The 15,622-nt window shown below is 37.1% G+C and overlaps 2 protein-coding genes across 2 annotated transcripts; one reads left to right on the forward strand and one right to left on the reverse strand.

Moving 5' to 3' along the window:
- The first annotated feature begins 4,762 nt into the window (after positions 1-4,762).
- LOC149831284 (hyperosmolality-gated Ca2+ permeable channel 3.1-like) lies at positions 4,763-10,993 on the forward strand. The gene is made up of 5 exons (XM_090012980.1): positions 4,763-4,888; positions 7,877-8,152; positions 8,436-9,262; positions 9,366-9,621; positions 10,483-10,993. Exons 1-5 carry the CDS (start codon positions 4,763-4,765, stop codon positions 10,831-10,833), a joined length of 1,836 nt encoding a protein of 611 aa, XP_089869106.1. The 3' UTR covers positions 10,834-10,993.
- A 1,374-nt stretch (positions 10,994-12,367) lies between these two features.
- Positions 12,368-13,186, reverse strand: LOC149831285 (pentatricopeptide repeat-containing protein At1g53600, mitochondrial-like). Its single transcript, XM_090012981.1, has one exon. The coding sequence runs from the start codon at positions 13,184-13,186 to the stop codon at positions 12,368-12,370; it is 819 nt and encodes a 272-aa protein (XP_089869107.1).
- Positions 13,187-15,622: the final 2,436 nt, after the last annotated feature.

A 15,622-nucleotide genomic window follows, 5' to 3' on the forward strand; every position in this document is an offset into this window, starting at 1 on the left:
GTTGTCATTTTCTCGATTGATCATTAAATGCCAATTTTCCTTTTCTCTTTTTGAAATGAGGGATGATCAGGCGCAATCTGATTGAATACTTCTAGTGTGCTGCTTAGAGATGTCAATGGATTGAATTTTAATCCAACTCTGTTTAGTAGGATTTGGTAAGCTAAATTGATATTCAATTATAATTGAATGCGGATATGGTTTTGATTTTTTTTCCTACCTAATTTGACAAATATCCAGATTTGATGGATATATGAATCTGATTATGTGTAAAAAAACTGGATATGGTATGAGCTTTTCACCATCCCAATTTGAATCCGAATTCGAGTACTTTTAGTCAACATTCAATTAGTCTAATTTGGTATTGGCCACATCCGACCTGAATCTGAACCATTTACATCCGTAGTGTTGTTGCATCTGATCACCCACCTTCTTTGGTAAGAGACAATCAGTTGTGGGGCCCAACAGCAGATGGTGTGTGATCAGGTTCCGGAGCACACCAAAAGTGTGTGGTCACATTGCACCTGATCCGTCCTCCTTATGAAATCTAAGCAGGCTTTTCTTGAATCTCCCATTCATTCGGTTATTCTTTCAGTGAATAGCATTGCCAGCATTTATAGGTCACAAGGACAGCAAGGTCCACGTGCATAGGCATATTTCTGTTTGCAGTATTGTAGGATGCCGTGGCGTGATGCATTGGTTACGATGTTACAGGTCCAGCCGTTTGATCCTGAGTCTACCCAGCTGGTTCACTTTTTCGTAATTTTTTTCTTAGGAACTTTGAATCTTTTTTTGTGTTGGTCTGTTTGATCAATAAGTAAAGAATGATAGATTATTGGATCTTTGAACTTGTTTCTCTTGTAATTTATTATTTATTAGGGTTTGGGATTGGATTGGGGTCACCTCGGGTCAGTGAAAATCCTATGGGCTGGATTGGGGGCTCCTCAATTTGATGCGAGTTGTAACGGGTTGAATCAGAACAATGTTGATTCTGTGTAAAAAGTCCATGTATCTTCATGGGAATTGAAAAGTTTTTTGAACTTAAGGGATTTGAAAAGTCAAACTCCTTTCCCAAAAAAGTAACTTTATGAATCCATCAAATTTACCTTTTTGACTTAAAAAATCAATCATATATTAAAAAATATTATTTTTAAGGCTTTTTTTTTAGTTATTTTAATATGATTGAATTCATCTACTGTTAACAGCAATTAATTTATTGTTAGATTAATCCACATATATATATATATATATATATATATATATATATATATATATATATATATATATATATATATATATATATGAGAGTAACAGTGGATGCGGACGTTGGACAAGTATGCACCGTTGATCTGCGCACGCTGATTTTGCCCAAAACAAGCATTACAACTGAAGGGCCTCTAGTGGTAGAAATGACAGCACCTAAAGGCCACTTTTGTGCAAAATTTTTTTGCACTGCTGATTACGCATGCCATTAGTGGCACAACTGCGTCTAATAACATCAGATGAAATGAGCGTCCAATATTACACCCTTCCTATATGTGTATGTGAAAAATATATGATGGTTTTGTACTATGATACCTTATGGTGGTGCACACTCTTGTTTGTGTTTGTATGAATTTAGCGATAGATCTAATGATGGTTTATTTACTACATTAACATGTTTTATTGTGCCTAATACTTTATAGATCTTATTTTTTATAGTGAAAATAGATGACTCACAATTCACGAAAATAAGGATAGTTTAGAAATGACATCAAACATCATATTTCAATCAAGTTTAACATATAGAAATAACAAATAGAACATGTTAAACATGATCCAAAGGTTAGATTTTGCATTTGGAGCTTAAATCTATATAACTCAAGCATGTACCATTATATATTTATATATTGCTACAATCCATTCTATTTACAATCAACTTAGCAAATAACATTTTTTTGTCGAAAAAACATGATCCAAGGGTTGATTTCTACTAAATTTGGCATGTTGAACATGTCTATGAGGTTAGATTGAATAAAAAAAAACTCACATTGATTTCTACTAAATTTGGCATGTTGAACATGTCTATGAGGTTTGATTGAGTCAAAACAACTCACGTGACATTCCCACTTGACTGTAGGTATAATTGTTTGTAGAATATATATATATATATATATATATATATATATATATATATATATATATATATATATATATATATATATATATATATATATATATATATATATATGATTCTCAAATTTAGTTCTTTTTTAATTGGCCCAAACTTTTTTAATGCTTTTAGTTAATGTTTTGAATTTTTAGCAAAACCTTTAATTTTCAACATGGTAGCTAAGACTCAGCCCAGTCAATGATAAACTCAGCGAGTGTTAGCTGATTCAGCCAAGTTTGGTCCTAACCGAGTTATGTAACTTTTTTTTACTTTTTTAGGTTCCAATCTGAGTCAACTCGGGCGAGTCACGAGTTGACTGGCCGAGTTTTCCAATTATGATGAGCATGAGGCCCTGCTCAAGCTTGGCTCATTTATTTAATTGGACAAGTTCCAACTGGTCATAGACGGCCCGGTATGGCTTGGCTTATTGTGCAGTCCAAATTCTACTCTCTATATATGGTAAGGTTATAACAGGATTGAGGTGGGTAGGTGGGTGGGGGAGGTGGTGGTGGTGGTGGTATCATCAGGACTTCTTTCATTCAACTTCATAAGAAGTTTAAGGAAGACCGAAAGGAAAAAGGGGGCGAACTTTGTAAACTGGTTCAAGCTTTATGACCATTGCCTGATGTGACAATCACCAAAGATAACATGTTATGTAACGAATTGGCTACAGTTTATAGTACCATTGTATAGTGAATCTCATAGGTAGAAGCATTATTTGATTAATTGACCACGTGGATGTGTTTAGCATGGTTCATTTATTAAAAAATGCACTTTGAATTGAGTGGTTTTGATATAAACATATAACTTTGTTAATAAAAAAATCTTGACAACATAGCAAATTTGGGAGTTCCGATCGGGTACTGGCACAAAATTTGTGCATTAAGCACCTGATTGCCCTCCATCATGCTTTGCCCTGTTCCCAAAATGGAGGGTGATCAGGTGCTTAAGGCACAAATATTTGTCCAATCATATTGCACCTAACCTTTTCATCAAATTTGGGCAGCCTAAATCTTATGGGAAATCCAATTGTTTTACATTTCTCATGTTTTTCCGCAAAGTATCGGTAAAATAAATAATTTAAATTTCAAAAAATATAGTCTTTGTGATGAAATGAAAAATGCATATATTTCATGAAAAATAATCATTAAAAATGTAAACATCATGATATTTTATAGTTGAATGGAAATGTTGGCGACTATTTTGGAAATCTCACAAGAAATTGTTTAAAATGTTAAACCAATTTCTGTTTTTTCATGTTTTTTTTTTTTCAAAAAAAGATAATATGTATCACTGGTTGTGGACTAATGTATTTTGTAGCCCTCAAAAGATTTGTTTTTACCATGATGTTTTTACTAAACAAGCCATATAGATAATATCCATTTTACCAATGAGTTACACCTGAGGGTATCCAATATTTTCCCGTGAGATTATTTATGCCCTTCATGCTCTTTTTGTGTGTGACTCCATTTATGCTCTCTCTCTCTCTCATAGACTTCTTATTAGGGAACATTATGTAGGGTAATGTTTGCTACCTTGTGGGTATGGAACCCCTAGTAAAAAAAATGCATTATTTTTTTTTCCAAGGTTTTTTTACATTAAACCATCTGGATGTGAAATACGTATTAAGTTTAATAAAAACTGGCGTTTGGATCATGTTTTTTTTTTTTTATGTACGTCAGATTTTACCAGGATTGAAAAATCAACACCACGCAATCTACCAAAATTTCAAACCTCAAAAGAACTTTTTTTTACAGATTTGGTCAAAACAGCCTCTCTCTCTCTCAAACCTGAAAAGAAACAATTTTTTTTACATTAAAACACTATATCCAAGGGCCTATTACCACTATTGGAACCATGTTAAACGCAGATTTGGTCAAAACAGTCTCTCTCTCTCTCTCTCTCTCTCTCTCTCTCTCTCTATATATATATATATATATATATATATATATAGGGTTCCTTACCCATACACGACGGTAGCTAATACCATCCTCACTATGTAAATTAGGGGCATCAACGGGCCTGGTTTACCTAGAACCGATACAAACCAAACCCTACAGGGTCCAGGTATGGTGATAAATAAGAAGACCTGATTAAGACCCAAGTTCAGATCCGAAGGTCCGATTAATACATGGACCTGGTTATAGTTTGTGAAATTTTATACTAGACACAGGCCCAACCCGAGCTCCAATTAAAACCCATAATTTTTCAATGTAAAAATGATAAAAAAAATATGGTTTACCAGGTATGGTCCGGGTTTGGTTCATGTAGTTCTTATTAGGTCCAGATATGGTTTTTCTTATAATGGACCTGATTAGACCCAGGTTTGGACCCGATACCATACCTGAAAATCTTATCCAAATCTGGTTTCATTTGGATCCGAATTAAACCGGTCCCGTTGACACCCCTAATGTAAATAGACTTTGTCTATTAAAAAGTGCTAGTACCAACAAAGCCATTCGCGGTTTCAATCACCATGGATCCGCACTGTTTGAAGGTGGTTTTTTTTTAATCCCATGATAATCACCTTTTGGAGATTTTACCACATACAAGAAGTTAAGATTACATGGTTACAAAGTCATAATCAATCAATCAATCCTTGCCACTACTTTGATGAGCAAACTGACGAATCAATCTTTAAAAGCTCATCAAGCATTGAACCAGGTTGGGAAGAAGGTGTCGACGAGGGAGGAGGAGGAGGGGTTGGCAATGAAGGCTGGTCTACGAGAGTGGGAGCGGGTGCAGTCAGAGACATAGTCAAAACAACTGGGGGTGAGGGTGACAAGGGCGCTACACCAACTGAAGGGGTAGGTGGGGGAGTATGGGAGATACCATAGGTTTAAGAAAGGGAAACTTCTCCTTGTAAAAAACAACCATACGCTCAATTTCATATCTAAACACAAATATCCTTTATGCTGAGCACTATATCCTAAGAAAAAATATTGAGCGCCACGAAAATTCATCTTATGAGCTTTAGCAAAACGAATCACCACCATGAGCAGCCATGTGCCCTCAGGACCTTTATAAAACTTGAAAATCCTACATTGAAGGGCCCATGGCTAGATTTGTCACCATGCTTAGCAAGAAATAGAATTAGAAGAACCTCTGGTATGCTGATTTTGAGACAGATTTTGTCCACCAGCATTAAACGACCAGTTATCATAACCACCACCTCGATTTCTAGAGAACCGACCCTTATTGATTTGCTTCTTCTAGTAAAAACAACCGCCAGATTTATTTCTGCGGCCCCTACCGAATTGCCTTTGGGTATATTGGACAGTAGGAGTCACAACTTCATGTTGTTCATTCACACTAAGTTCAGCTTCATGAGTCAATAAAAGTTTGAACAGTTCATCAAGAGTAACAAGATCTGAATGGGTATCAGTAGATGTCCTAATAGAACCATATTCTGCAACAGCAAGACCAACCAAGAACTGCATGATTAAGTCCTCATTTGAGGCTGGTTTGGAAGCAAGTACAAGTTGAGATTCAAGCACTTTTGCTTTTAGAAAATAGGACTATCGTTGCCTTTCTTAAGATAATGAAACTGACCTCTCTAACTGTTGAACATGAGCTCTAGATCAAGTAGCATAGTACTTCTTAAGAACCATCCATACCTCATAAGTAGTCAGGCCAATCACCTAACTATGAACCGTCTCACTGAGAGAGGAGACCAGCCAACTTAACAGAAGTTGATCTTGCTGATGTCATTGAATATAGGCATGGTTTAAAGCAGGTTTTTTTCAGGTTCAGCCGGTTTAAACCTCTTTTTTTGGCAAGGATTAGATTCGCCGATAAAACCAATGAGATCATAGCTCTTTAACAAGGGGATGAATTAAGATTCCCAGAACAGAAAATTATCATCCGATGATTTTGTAGTAAAAAAATATTGGAGATTTGTAGAAGCTGGTGAGGCACCTGATCCATTGGTAGTGTTATCATTCTTTGGAGGATCCATCTCCTTCATATCGTCTACAGCTCTGATATCATAAATGACTTGCATGAGAAGAAGAGAAACAGACACAAACTCTTAACGTGGTTCAGTTCCTTTCGAGAACCTACATCCACGGTGGGAAACCTCACACACTCAATGGAGAGGTGGCCTTGTTTTCATTGATTTTACAGGAGGTTTACAATCACCAGAAGATTCTTTCTTAGGACTCTTATCAATTGTAAAAGTCCTATCACAATTATGAATAGATTTAGAAAGGGAAACTAGATTTCTATCTTCATTAGCTTCATTACATGTCTTGTTTCCTTCAATGGACACCTTCACATGATTCTTGAGGTCTCACGTATCCTCCACACTTTCTTTAACAAGGTAGATGTGTTAAACTAGGAATGGAGCAACAGGAGCACTGTGAAGAGATGACTCATTGGAACAGAGAAAATATTTTATATGTTTTCTTCTTTTTTCTTTTCCTCATTAAGTGACCAACAGAATTCTTAGGGTACTCGTGCATAAATGTAAGGAAAAACATAGAATGTAAAAAAGAAATCTATGCAAGACAAAAACTTGCCCTTGCAACGAGACTCTCTCTCTCATGGCCCTTTGTGAACAAGTTCACCACAAACTTATATCCAGCACAAAATTATACACTTGATGCATTTTCAAGTTAATGGTAGTTTTGATGCATCGGTTGTCTATATCATGAGCATTTTGATAAAAAATTTAAATAAAAATGCACTAAACAATGTTGCATATTTCCATAATATTGTAATAAAATAACTAATTTCTTATAATGATGATAATACCTCAAAACCATAAGATCATTTTTTTAATTTTTTGAGGTTACAAATTTATGGATCGTGAATCTTTATATAAAAGGCAATGCAAGTTAACTCTCTCTCTCTCTCTCTCTCTCTATATATATATATATATATATATATATATATATATATAAACACTAGAATATGACAACTAATGTGTGAACCATGATTTTTATGGATTTTTTGTTCTCTTCTCTTGAATCTAACCATAAGGATGTGATCTACATGTATGGTTTTATAAGAACCCATTATTGAATCATTCTATTTTGATGCATAAAGCAGATGTTTTAAGGCTTTAAAATCAGTGGCTCATAATCTTCATAAATATTCAAGTATTCAAAAATCATATTTTTTCATCAAAAATACACCATCCAATGGTTGATTCCTAGCAACTCACCGTGCCAAGCACATGCACATGGTTGAATTTGCAAAAAAGTATTGAAAATGCCCATATTTCTAGTTCTCATGTTCTAGTGACTCTCTCTCTCTCTCTCTCTCTCTCTCTATATATATATATATATATATATATATATTATGTGCATCAAAACCGTAAGATCAATTTTAAATTTTTTTAGGTAACAAATTTGTGGACTTATGAATCTTTATAAAAGCCATGTATCTCTCTCTCTCATATATATATATATATATATATATAATATTTGCTACTAATGAAGATAAGGAACTAATGAGCTAGAAATCATAAGGTGAAGTTGTATCGACTCAATCTAAACACATAAATGTGTTCAACGTGGTTTGTTTGCAAGTATCAAGCCTTGGGTTGTGCTTTTCTAATGTAAAAATGTGATCTTTTGAGTGACAGAAATTTTGGCACATTTTGAGCCGTTGATTTTTGGACCCTTTAAAAACCTAATTACTTGTCATCATCACATGATTCAAATGCAATACTTTTTCCTATCATGTTTCTTTGTTGTGAACTGGTGTGTGTTCAATACGCAGCCAAAAAGCTCCAGGATGTGGGCACATTTATTAGCAGTTTACTGGGTGTCGTTTGTTACGTTTTACATACTATGGAAAGCATACAAACATGTCTCTGAGCTAAGAGCGGCACGATTAGAAGCGGATGAAACTAAGCCCGAACGATTTGCAGTACTGGTTAGAGATATGCCTTCTCTTCCTCCAGAACAAACACGTAAAGAGCAGGTCGATTCATATTTCAGGAGGCTCCATCCCGATTCTTTCTTTAGATCTATGGTGGTCACTGACAACAAAGAGGTACTACTTTTCTTCGCTCCTTCCTACATGGAATATGTATAAACTAGGATCTTGCTAAGAATCATAGTTGCCGTTGTTTTTGCCTTTTCGGATCAATCTGAACCTCTAGATGTGTTTATTATAGTTTACTCGGTAGAAAACAAAAACATGTATTAGATGAGGTATATTCAGGTTCAAATTTGTTGAAGAGATTTAAAATCAACAGCTCATGTCTCACAGTGACAGAATATTCAATCAAAACATGTATTTTTAGTAAATAAGCAATGACAAGTATTTATTACAGGCCAACAAAATATGGCAAGAGCTGGAAAGTTGCAAGAAGAAACTTGCTCATTCAGAAGCCGTGTTTGCAGAAAACCCGAAAACTAGGCCGCAGCACAGGACTGGATTTCTGGGACTCATTGGTGAGAAAGTTGACACGATCAAGTACTGCAACCAGAAAATCAAAGAATTAGCTCCAAAGTTAGAGGCCGAACAGAAGACCACCGTCAAGGACAAGCAGCTCGCTTCTGCTCTTGTGTTCTTTAACAGCTGGCGAGCCGCTGTATCTGCCTCCCAGACCATCCATGCACAGATGGTCGAAAAATGGACGGTGACGGCAGCTCCTCAGCCTCGTGAGTTGCTGTGGAAAAATCTATCCATCCCATATTTCATGAGGCAAATCAGGCAGTATGTGATCTATGGCATTGTATTCCTCGTCATCTTCTTCTACACGATACCGATGGGATTTGTCTCTGCATTCACCACTCTTTCGAATTTGAGGAAGTACTTGCCTTTCTTGAAGCCAATTGTCGACCAACCGACGATTAAGATGGTGCTGGAGGCTTTCCTGCCTCAAATTGCCTTGTTGGTGTTGTTGGCTATCCTGCCAACGATTTTCATGATTTTGTCAAAGGCTGAAGGGATCCCTTCACGGAGCCATGCGGCCAGATCAGCGTCTACCAAGTATTTCTACTTCACAGTGCTTAATGTCTTCATTGGGGTGACACTGGGCTCTACCCTGCTTACCTCATTTAAGGACTTCACCACACACACTGACAAAATTGTTCCCACACTTGGGAAATCTCTTCCTAAAAGCGCCACCTTCTTTATTACATTTGTTGCTTTAAAGTAAGATTTTCATTTTCTGAACTCGCAGATTTTTCCATTTCATTTTCGATTTCCTGCTCCTGCATAAAAAAATTAATGGTGGCTTGTTCATTTTTTATTTCAGGTTCTTTGTTGTCCATGGGCTTGAGCTCTCTCGCTTGGTCCCATTGGTCCTTTACCATCTTAAGAGGAGGTACCTCTGCAAAACCAAGGCCGAGTTGAAGGAAGCTTGGGCTCCTGGGGATCTTAATTATGTAGCTAGAGTTCCCAATGACATGCTGATAGCAACAGTTGTGATATGCTACTCGGTAATTGCACCAATGATACTCCCCTTCGGTGTTGTGTACTTTGCAATTGGATGGCTTTTGTTCAGAAATCAGGTAAGGCTTGAAATCTTTGCTGAGTTTTTGCTTTCCTTTTTCTCTTACTTTCATCATAGTGATTATTAGTATATTTTTCACTGCATCTAGAAATAAATACAAACAGTAACTTCTAAAAGTTGTGTTTGGCCACTGAAATTTGTGATTTTGACCAAGGTCGGACCTTGCCACGCTCACCAACGTCCCTAGCCTTCTCCTAAAAGAAGCTCAGAGGAAACCCGACTTTGATTTTGTTGACTGAAAAAAACATGCTACTATAGTACGGAAAAACATATTCTATCATGAAATATAATAAATAAAGTGCTCTACCAAGTCCTAACATTGAGCAGACCAAATCATAATTGAATATATTCTGTTCTAAAGGTTTTTGAGAAAAACAGAAAAGAATCATGATATTTTGAAAAAGTTCCAAATTGAAAATATCATGATATGTTTGTGATATTCTTCATTCATTTTTTTTTACTGTACTTTATTTTAAAGAAACTCTGAGAATTTCTTACGGAAAACCATTTATTTTTATATTTTCAGGGAAAGCCTCACCAAGTGACTACGAAACAAACATTAAATAAAAATAACAATAAAATCTTCTAGTTCTTAGGATTGCCTCTAAAAAGCACTTCGGGTCTGAAGGCTGAATCATCAATCTTCCAAAAGGGCTTAAAAAAACGCAACTATTAAAACTAAAGCATGGTCCAGAAAATAACTAATGTCCAAAACTACAATAAGCCTTATAGCACGTTCAAGTTTGAAATATAATCATTGATACCACAAACTTCACAGACAATCAAGACAGCTATGAACAGATTTAGTTACTTCTATTCACAGAGCAGAGTTGATTCATAAAACTTTCTATGTATGCAGGCTTTGAAAGTGTATGTACCCTCCTATGAGAGCTATGGACGCATGTGGCCGCACATTCACAGTCGAATTCTGGCCTCTCTTTTGCTTTTCCAATTAACCATGATTGGTTTCTTAGGAGTAAAGCACTTCAATTATGCACCGTTTGCTATACCCCTTCCGATTCTGAGTGTAATCTTTGGCTACGTTTGCTATAAACGCTTCTATCGATCGTTTGCTTTCATTCCACTGGAAGTTGCCTGCCAGAATTTGGAGGAAGAACCAAATCTGGAAGCAGTTTTTGAGGCCTATGTCCCACCATGCTTGAGCATGGACAAGTTTGAAGATGTGGAACAAGGTGGAGATGCTCGCTGACAGCTAGCCCTCAAGAGTAGGCCCAAGCATATATTCATCCGTGTAGTTGTAGTACCATCTTGTGTAAATGTGTAGGAGCATTTTTCATGTTTTGCCTTTTTTAAACTTTCTATGCTTCTTTCGAGAAGAACCCAAGCTGTATTTCTGTTTGTGGATATTCTATTTTGGTTGCCACATCTATAACTTTGTCAGTTTTATCTTTCTTTCGGTGGTCGGCATATGACCAAAATTGTTATAAAGAAAGTTGTCTCAATTGTGGCTTCTTATTATTGTCATTTAGAGAAACTCCAATGGCTCATTTTTGCTTTATCTCTCTCTATATATTAACCCATATCTTCCGTGAACAGGAACTGGATCAGAAAACATTAATTCATCTGCCAAGATGTTATTGGGAAATTCACAGTAATTACAACGATTAGGATTTATCTTAGTTGTTAGTTAGTGAAATATTTGGTCTTATTTCTAAGCAATGAATAATGTCATAATCTTTTCAGGATTTCGTGGTAATGGTGATACAATTTTCATTTGTACTACTTTATCCAATTTTTGTTCAGGAAGCTTTGTTTAGCTCTGAGCTGCCCAACAAGATGATGAAAGCAACAGCTTCTCTTTTGCTGCAAATGTTTTATTCTTCTCTTGAAGAAAATTATGATAATCCTTCTCTACATGGTGACCATGGTTCTTCGGTTTCTTTCATGTGGTAAAGGATTACACAAAGCCATCCAAATATTGGAAATCTCGTCACTGTTCTCTGATTTACAGTGGCAGCATCGTACGCGAGCTTTTGTGGTTTAATCATCTGTTGCCATCTAAGGTGGCCTTGTGATGTTTTTCATACACTGGCCATTGTAGCAGAAATGAATGGATTAATGGGAAAAAGATTGTCACAAGAGATTGACATTAGACATCCAAATATGAAATCTCACTGTTCCTTGTTTTATAGTGATTGATTTGTGACCTTTCTCCAGCATTGCTTATCTCATTAATTCGACATCCAAGAGCCACAGTTGATCAGGCTCAGTGGCAAGATGCCGTAGGGGATGTGCTGAGGCAACCAAAAATGTCAATCATCTCAATGTTCCTTGTTTTATAGAGGTTGGTTAGCACACCATGGAACAGTCTGCATTCTGGTCATGATCACATATCCCAACTTCTTAGACATCAGCCATATTAAATTAGATTTTCCTCAGCATAGACTCTATTCCTGAAAACTGCGGATGAGATTGGTCCCCAGCAAAGAAGAAGTGAACTTCAGAGTTCACAATGATCCAGCTATGTCCTCTGTTCTTCTTCACATCTTTCAGCCTCTTGACCATCCCAAGTCTTTTCTCATCCTTCTTCTGACCTGCCATGGCATACATCTTTGACAGGACCACGTATGGAGTTGCACTCTCAGGTTCTAGTTCAAAAAGCTGACGTGCAGCTATCTTTGCGAGCTTGAGATTCACATGTGTTTTACTTGCACCAAGTAAAGCTCCCCAAGCAGCTGGATAAGGCTCTAATGGCATTGCCTTGGTGAAGTTGAATGCTTCTTCTAATAATCCAGCTCTACCAAGAAGGTCAACCATACAAGTATATGATCAGGCCCACGGTTGATTCCATATGAAGACCTCATCAGATAGAAGTAGTGCCATCCTTCGTCTATTAGGCCCACGTGGATGCATGATGTGAGCACCCCAAGAAACGTAATAAAGTTTGGTTGCTCTCCAACTAGTTGCATTGTATTGAACAGTCCTAATGCTTTGTTTCCACAGCCATGAGCAGCAAAACCACTAATCATCGAATTCCATGATACGAGATCATGGTTTTTGGTACTTCTGAAAACTTGATATGCATCTTCTATACTCCCACATTTTGAGTACATAGAGATTAGCAAGTTTGAGACCAAGATTTCTGACTGGAAATTCCTCTTCACGGCCTGCGCATGGACCTGCTCCCCTTGGTTCAATGCTGCTAACCAGGAAGATGCACTTAGCAAGCTGCTGAAAGTCACGGGGTTTGGCTGAACCCCTTCCCTAAGCATCCTAATGAACCATAGAAATGCAGGATCGAAATCACCATTTTGTACAAAACTAGAAATCATAGTAGTCCAAGCTATCACATCTCTCTCAGGCATCTTCTCATATAGAGAAATTGAGTCCTGCATACATCCAATGTTTGATAATCCAAGAACCATGGTAGTCCAGGAAACGACATCCTTTCTAGGCATTTTAATAAACAACCTGTAGGCTTCATCAATTCTTCCATTTTGAACACATCCTGTAATCATGGCATTCCATGCAGCTACATCCTTCTTCTTCATGATATTAAAGATCTTAGAAGCATGGGTTGCCTTTCCATTCCTTGAATACATGGTGATTAAAGCATTCCCCGCGATTGCATCTTATTCAAAACCCATTACAAAAACTAAAGCATGAACCTGAATTTCCTCTTTGATATTACCACCTTCAGCACAGGCATCACAAACAACAGTCAAAGCAGTTGAATTGATCATCACACCCTGCCTTCAAATAGTCAAAAACATACTGAACGCTTCATCCCACATACCATTCTGTGAATAACCACCAATCATTGCCGTCCAAGAAACCACATTTCTCTCAGTCATTCTATCAAACAGATGCCAAGCATCCATAATTGAGCCTGTTCGGGAGTACCCATCGACCATAGCCCTCCAGGAGACCACATCTCTTCGGTCCATCCGATCGAAAAATCAACGTGCACTATCCATCTTGCCATTCTTCACATATCCAGTAAGCATTGCATTCGAAGCTATCAAATTCTTCTCTCCAGGCATCCGGTCGAACAGATTCTTAGCTTCAGCCAACATACCATTTGTGAGCAAACCCAGTGATCATAGCAGTCCAGGAAACCGCATTCCTTTCCAGCATAGATCGAAAGAGCACATACGCATCCTCCAGCCTTCCATTACATACGCAACCAGAGATCATAGCATTCCAGGAGACCAAGTTTCTATGAGGCATTCCATCGAACACTTTGCGTGCATTCTCGATCTCATCATTCTCAGCATAAGCTGTGAGCAATGCCGTCCAGGAGACGACGTTTCTGAAGGGCATGCTGTCAAAGACTACCTTTGCATCAACGAGATCGCCATTTTTCCCGTGTTTGGTAATCAGGGAGTTGAAGGAAACAACCGATGCTTGGAAATTGGCGTTTGGTGGTGTTGGGTGTCAAAATGGTAGAGAGATGAGATGCTCAGGGTGAGGCGGTGTCTGTAGATCAAAAGGCAGTTGGGTTTTTGTAGAGTTGCCGAGTGCATGAGAGAGTTGGTGGTTCCTGTGAGGGAATGTGATAGTAGTGAAATGAGATGCCTCGATTCATTTCACGACGCTGCTATGGTTGTGTTCATCCGAACATTGACACAGCGTTTAGTAGGAATATCAACAGGCCGGACCTCACCTAGAATTGCATAAGCCAGACCCAGGTCCAACCGAATAAAGGATTTACTATAGAATTGCATCCAAAAACATTGAGTGGATCAGCTTTAACAGAATTGCTTTATTGCAATTATTTCTTTGTTGTTTCTGTCACAAACTTTATATGTTTTCTGTTGTGAATAAAATATATATAAAAAAGAAAGATGAATGAAAAATATACACATAAAATGTGGGTTATTAAGTGTAATTTATAGAAAATTATATATATTTTCAAGTATAATATATACAAATGTATATACTTTGTATAAATAACATGAAATGTTTTTACACGAACCAGATCATGAGCTCGGCTCGGCTAAACAAGAATACAAGCTAAGCCACAAGCTCAACCCACTAGTAAATGAGCCGAGCCCGAACATGCCCTCTTTGGTTAGTTAGGCTTGTTTACCAGCCCTTAGTTGCAGATAGGTCTGGTAAATGAACCGAACATCTGGCGACTTGACTCGTCATGAGCTTGTTCGTGACCGGCTCATACAGCTGGCAAGTGAAGCCACTTAAAGGAGTAGAGCCCGAACACAAGGCGTTTGGCTCGGCTTCACTCAAGTGAGCTTATGTAGATTAAAAATATATATTTTTTATGTGATATATATTTTTAATGTAATATATAAAGAGAAGTATGCAATATATATATATATATATATATATATTCTATAAATAAATAACATGGATTTTTTTTTATATGAAGCCGCTCATATTTGGCTTGCCTCATTCAAGGACAAGCGGAGCTCGGCTCAGCTAAACAAGAACACTAGCCGACTCATGAGCTTTCTCTGGTAAAAAAGCCAAGCCCAAACCTGTTCCATTCGACTCATTTAAGAGTCTTACTTGCAGATGCATGATTTTAATAAATTTTTTTATTTTGTTAAAAAAAATCACAATTTATGAGAAGATACCTTCACCACCAACTTAACCGAGAAAAAGGAAAAAAAGAATACATATCCATAATCCCACCAACTCATGCAAGTTGACTAGCACATGACAATAAAGAATTAAAAAAAAAAAAAAACAAATTGTAGGAACAAGCCACTGAAGATTTACCAAAGGTCCATATGATAGACAGCATCCGGTCTGCAACATGTGAGGATATAGAAAGGGATACGTGCTTGCCTATTGTTTTTTTATTTATCAACCATAAATGGATACGAGAAGATGTGTGAAGGGGAAGCGAGAATGAAGCGCGAAGCGTGGTACAATTGTGAAGCCATTATGCATGAAAAATGAAAAGGAAACACTTAGAAAGCAATATGAAGTGCGGGTGAAAGCAGCAAGTTTGTTATAGAAATGCTATTATTTCCTAATATAAAAAAATCTAGAAAGTGAGTGTGACAATAAGG

This window comes from Nuphar pumila, chromosome 7, assembly GCF_984573655.1.
Source record: "Nuphar pumila chromosome 7, dmNupPumi1.hap1.1, whole genome shotgun sequence".
Lineage (NCBI taxonomy): Eukaryota > Viridiplantae > Streptophyta > Magnoliopsida > Nymphaeales > Nymphaeaceae > Nuphar > Nuphar pumila.

Bases quoted from the DNA above. Each gene is read 5' to 3' on its own strand.
- LOC149831284 (XM_090012980.1), top strand. From the start codon at position 4,763: ATGAGCAAACTGACGAATCAATCTTTAAAAGCTCATCAAGCATTGAAC. The intron at 8,153-8,435 runs GTACTACTTTTC...TATTTATTACAG, and splicing joins TGGTCACTGACAACAAAGAG to GCCAACAAAATATGGCAAGA. The intron at 9,263-9,365 runs GTAAGATTTTCA...TTTTTATTTCAG, and splicing joins ATTACATTTGTTGCTTTAAA to GTTCTTTGTTGTCCATGGGC.
- LOC149831285 (XM_090012981.1), bottom strand. From the start codon at position 13,186: ATGTATTCAAGGAATGGAAAGGCAACCCATGCTTCTAAGATCTTTAAT.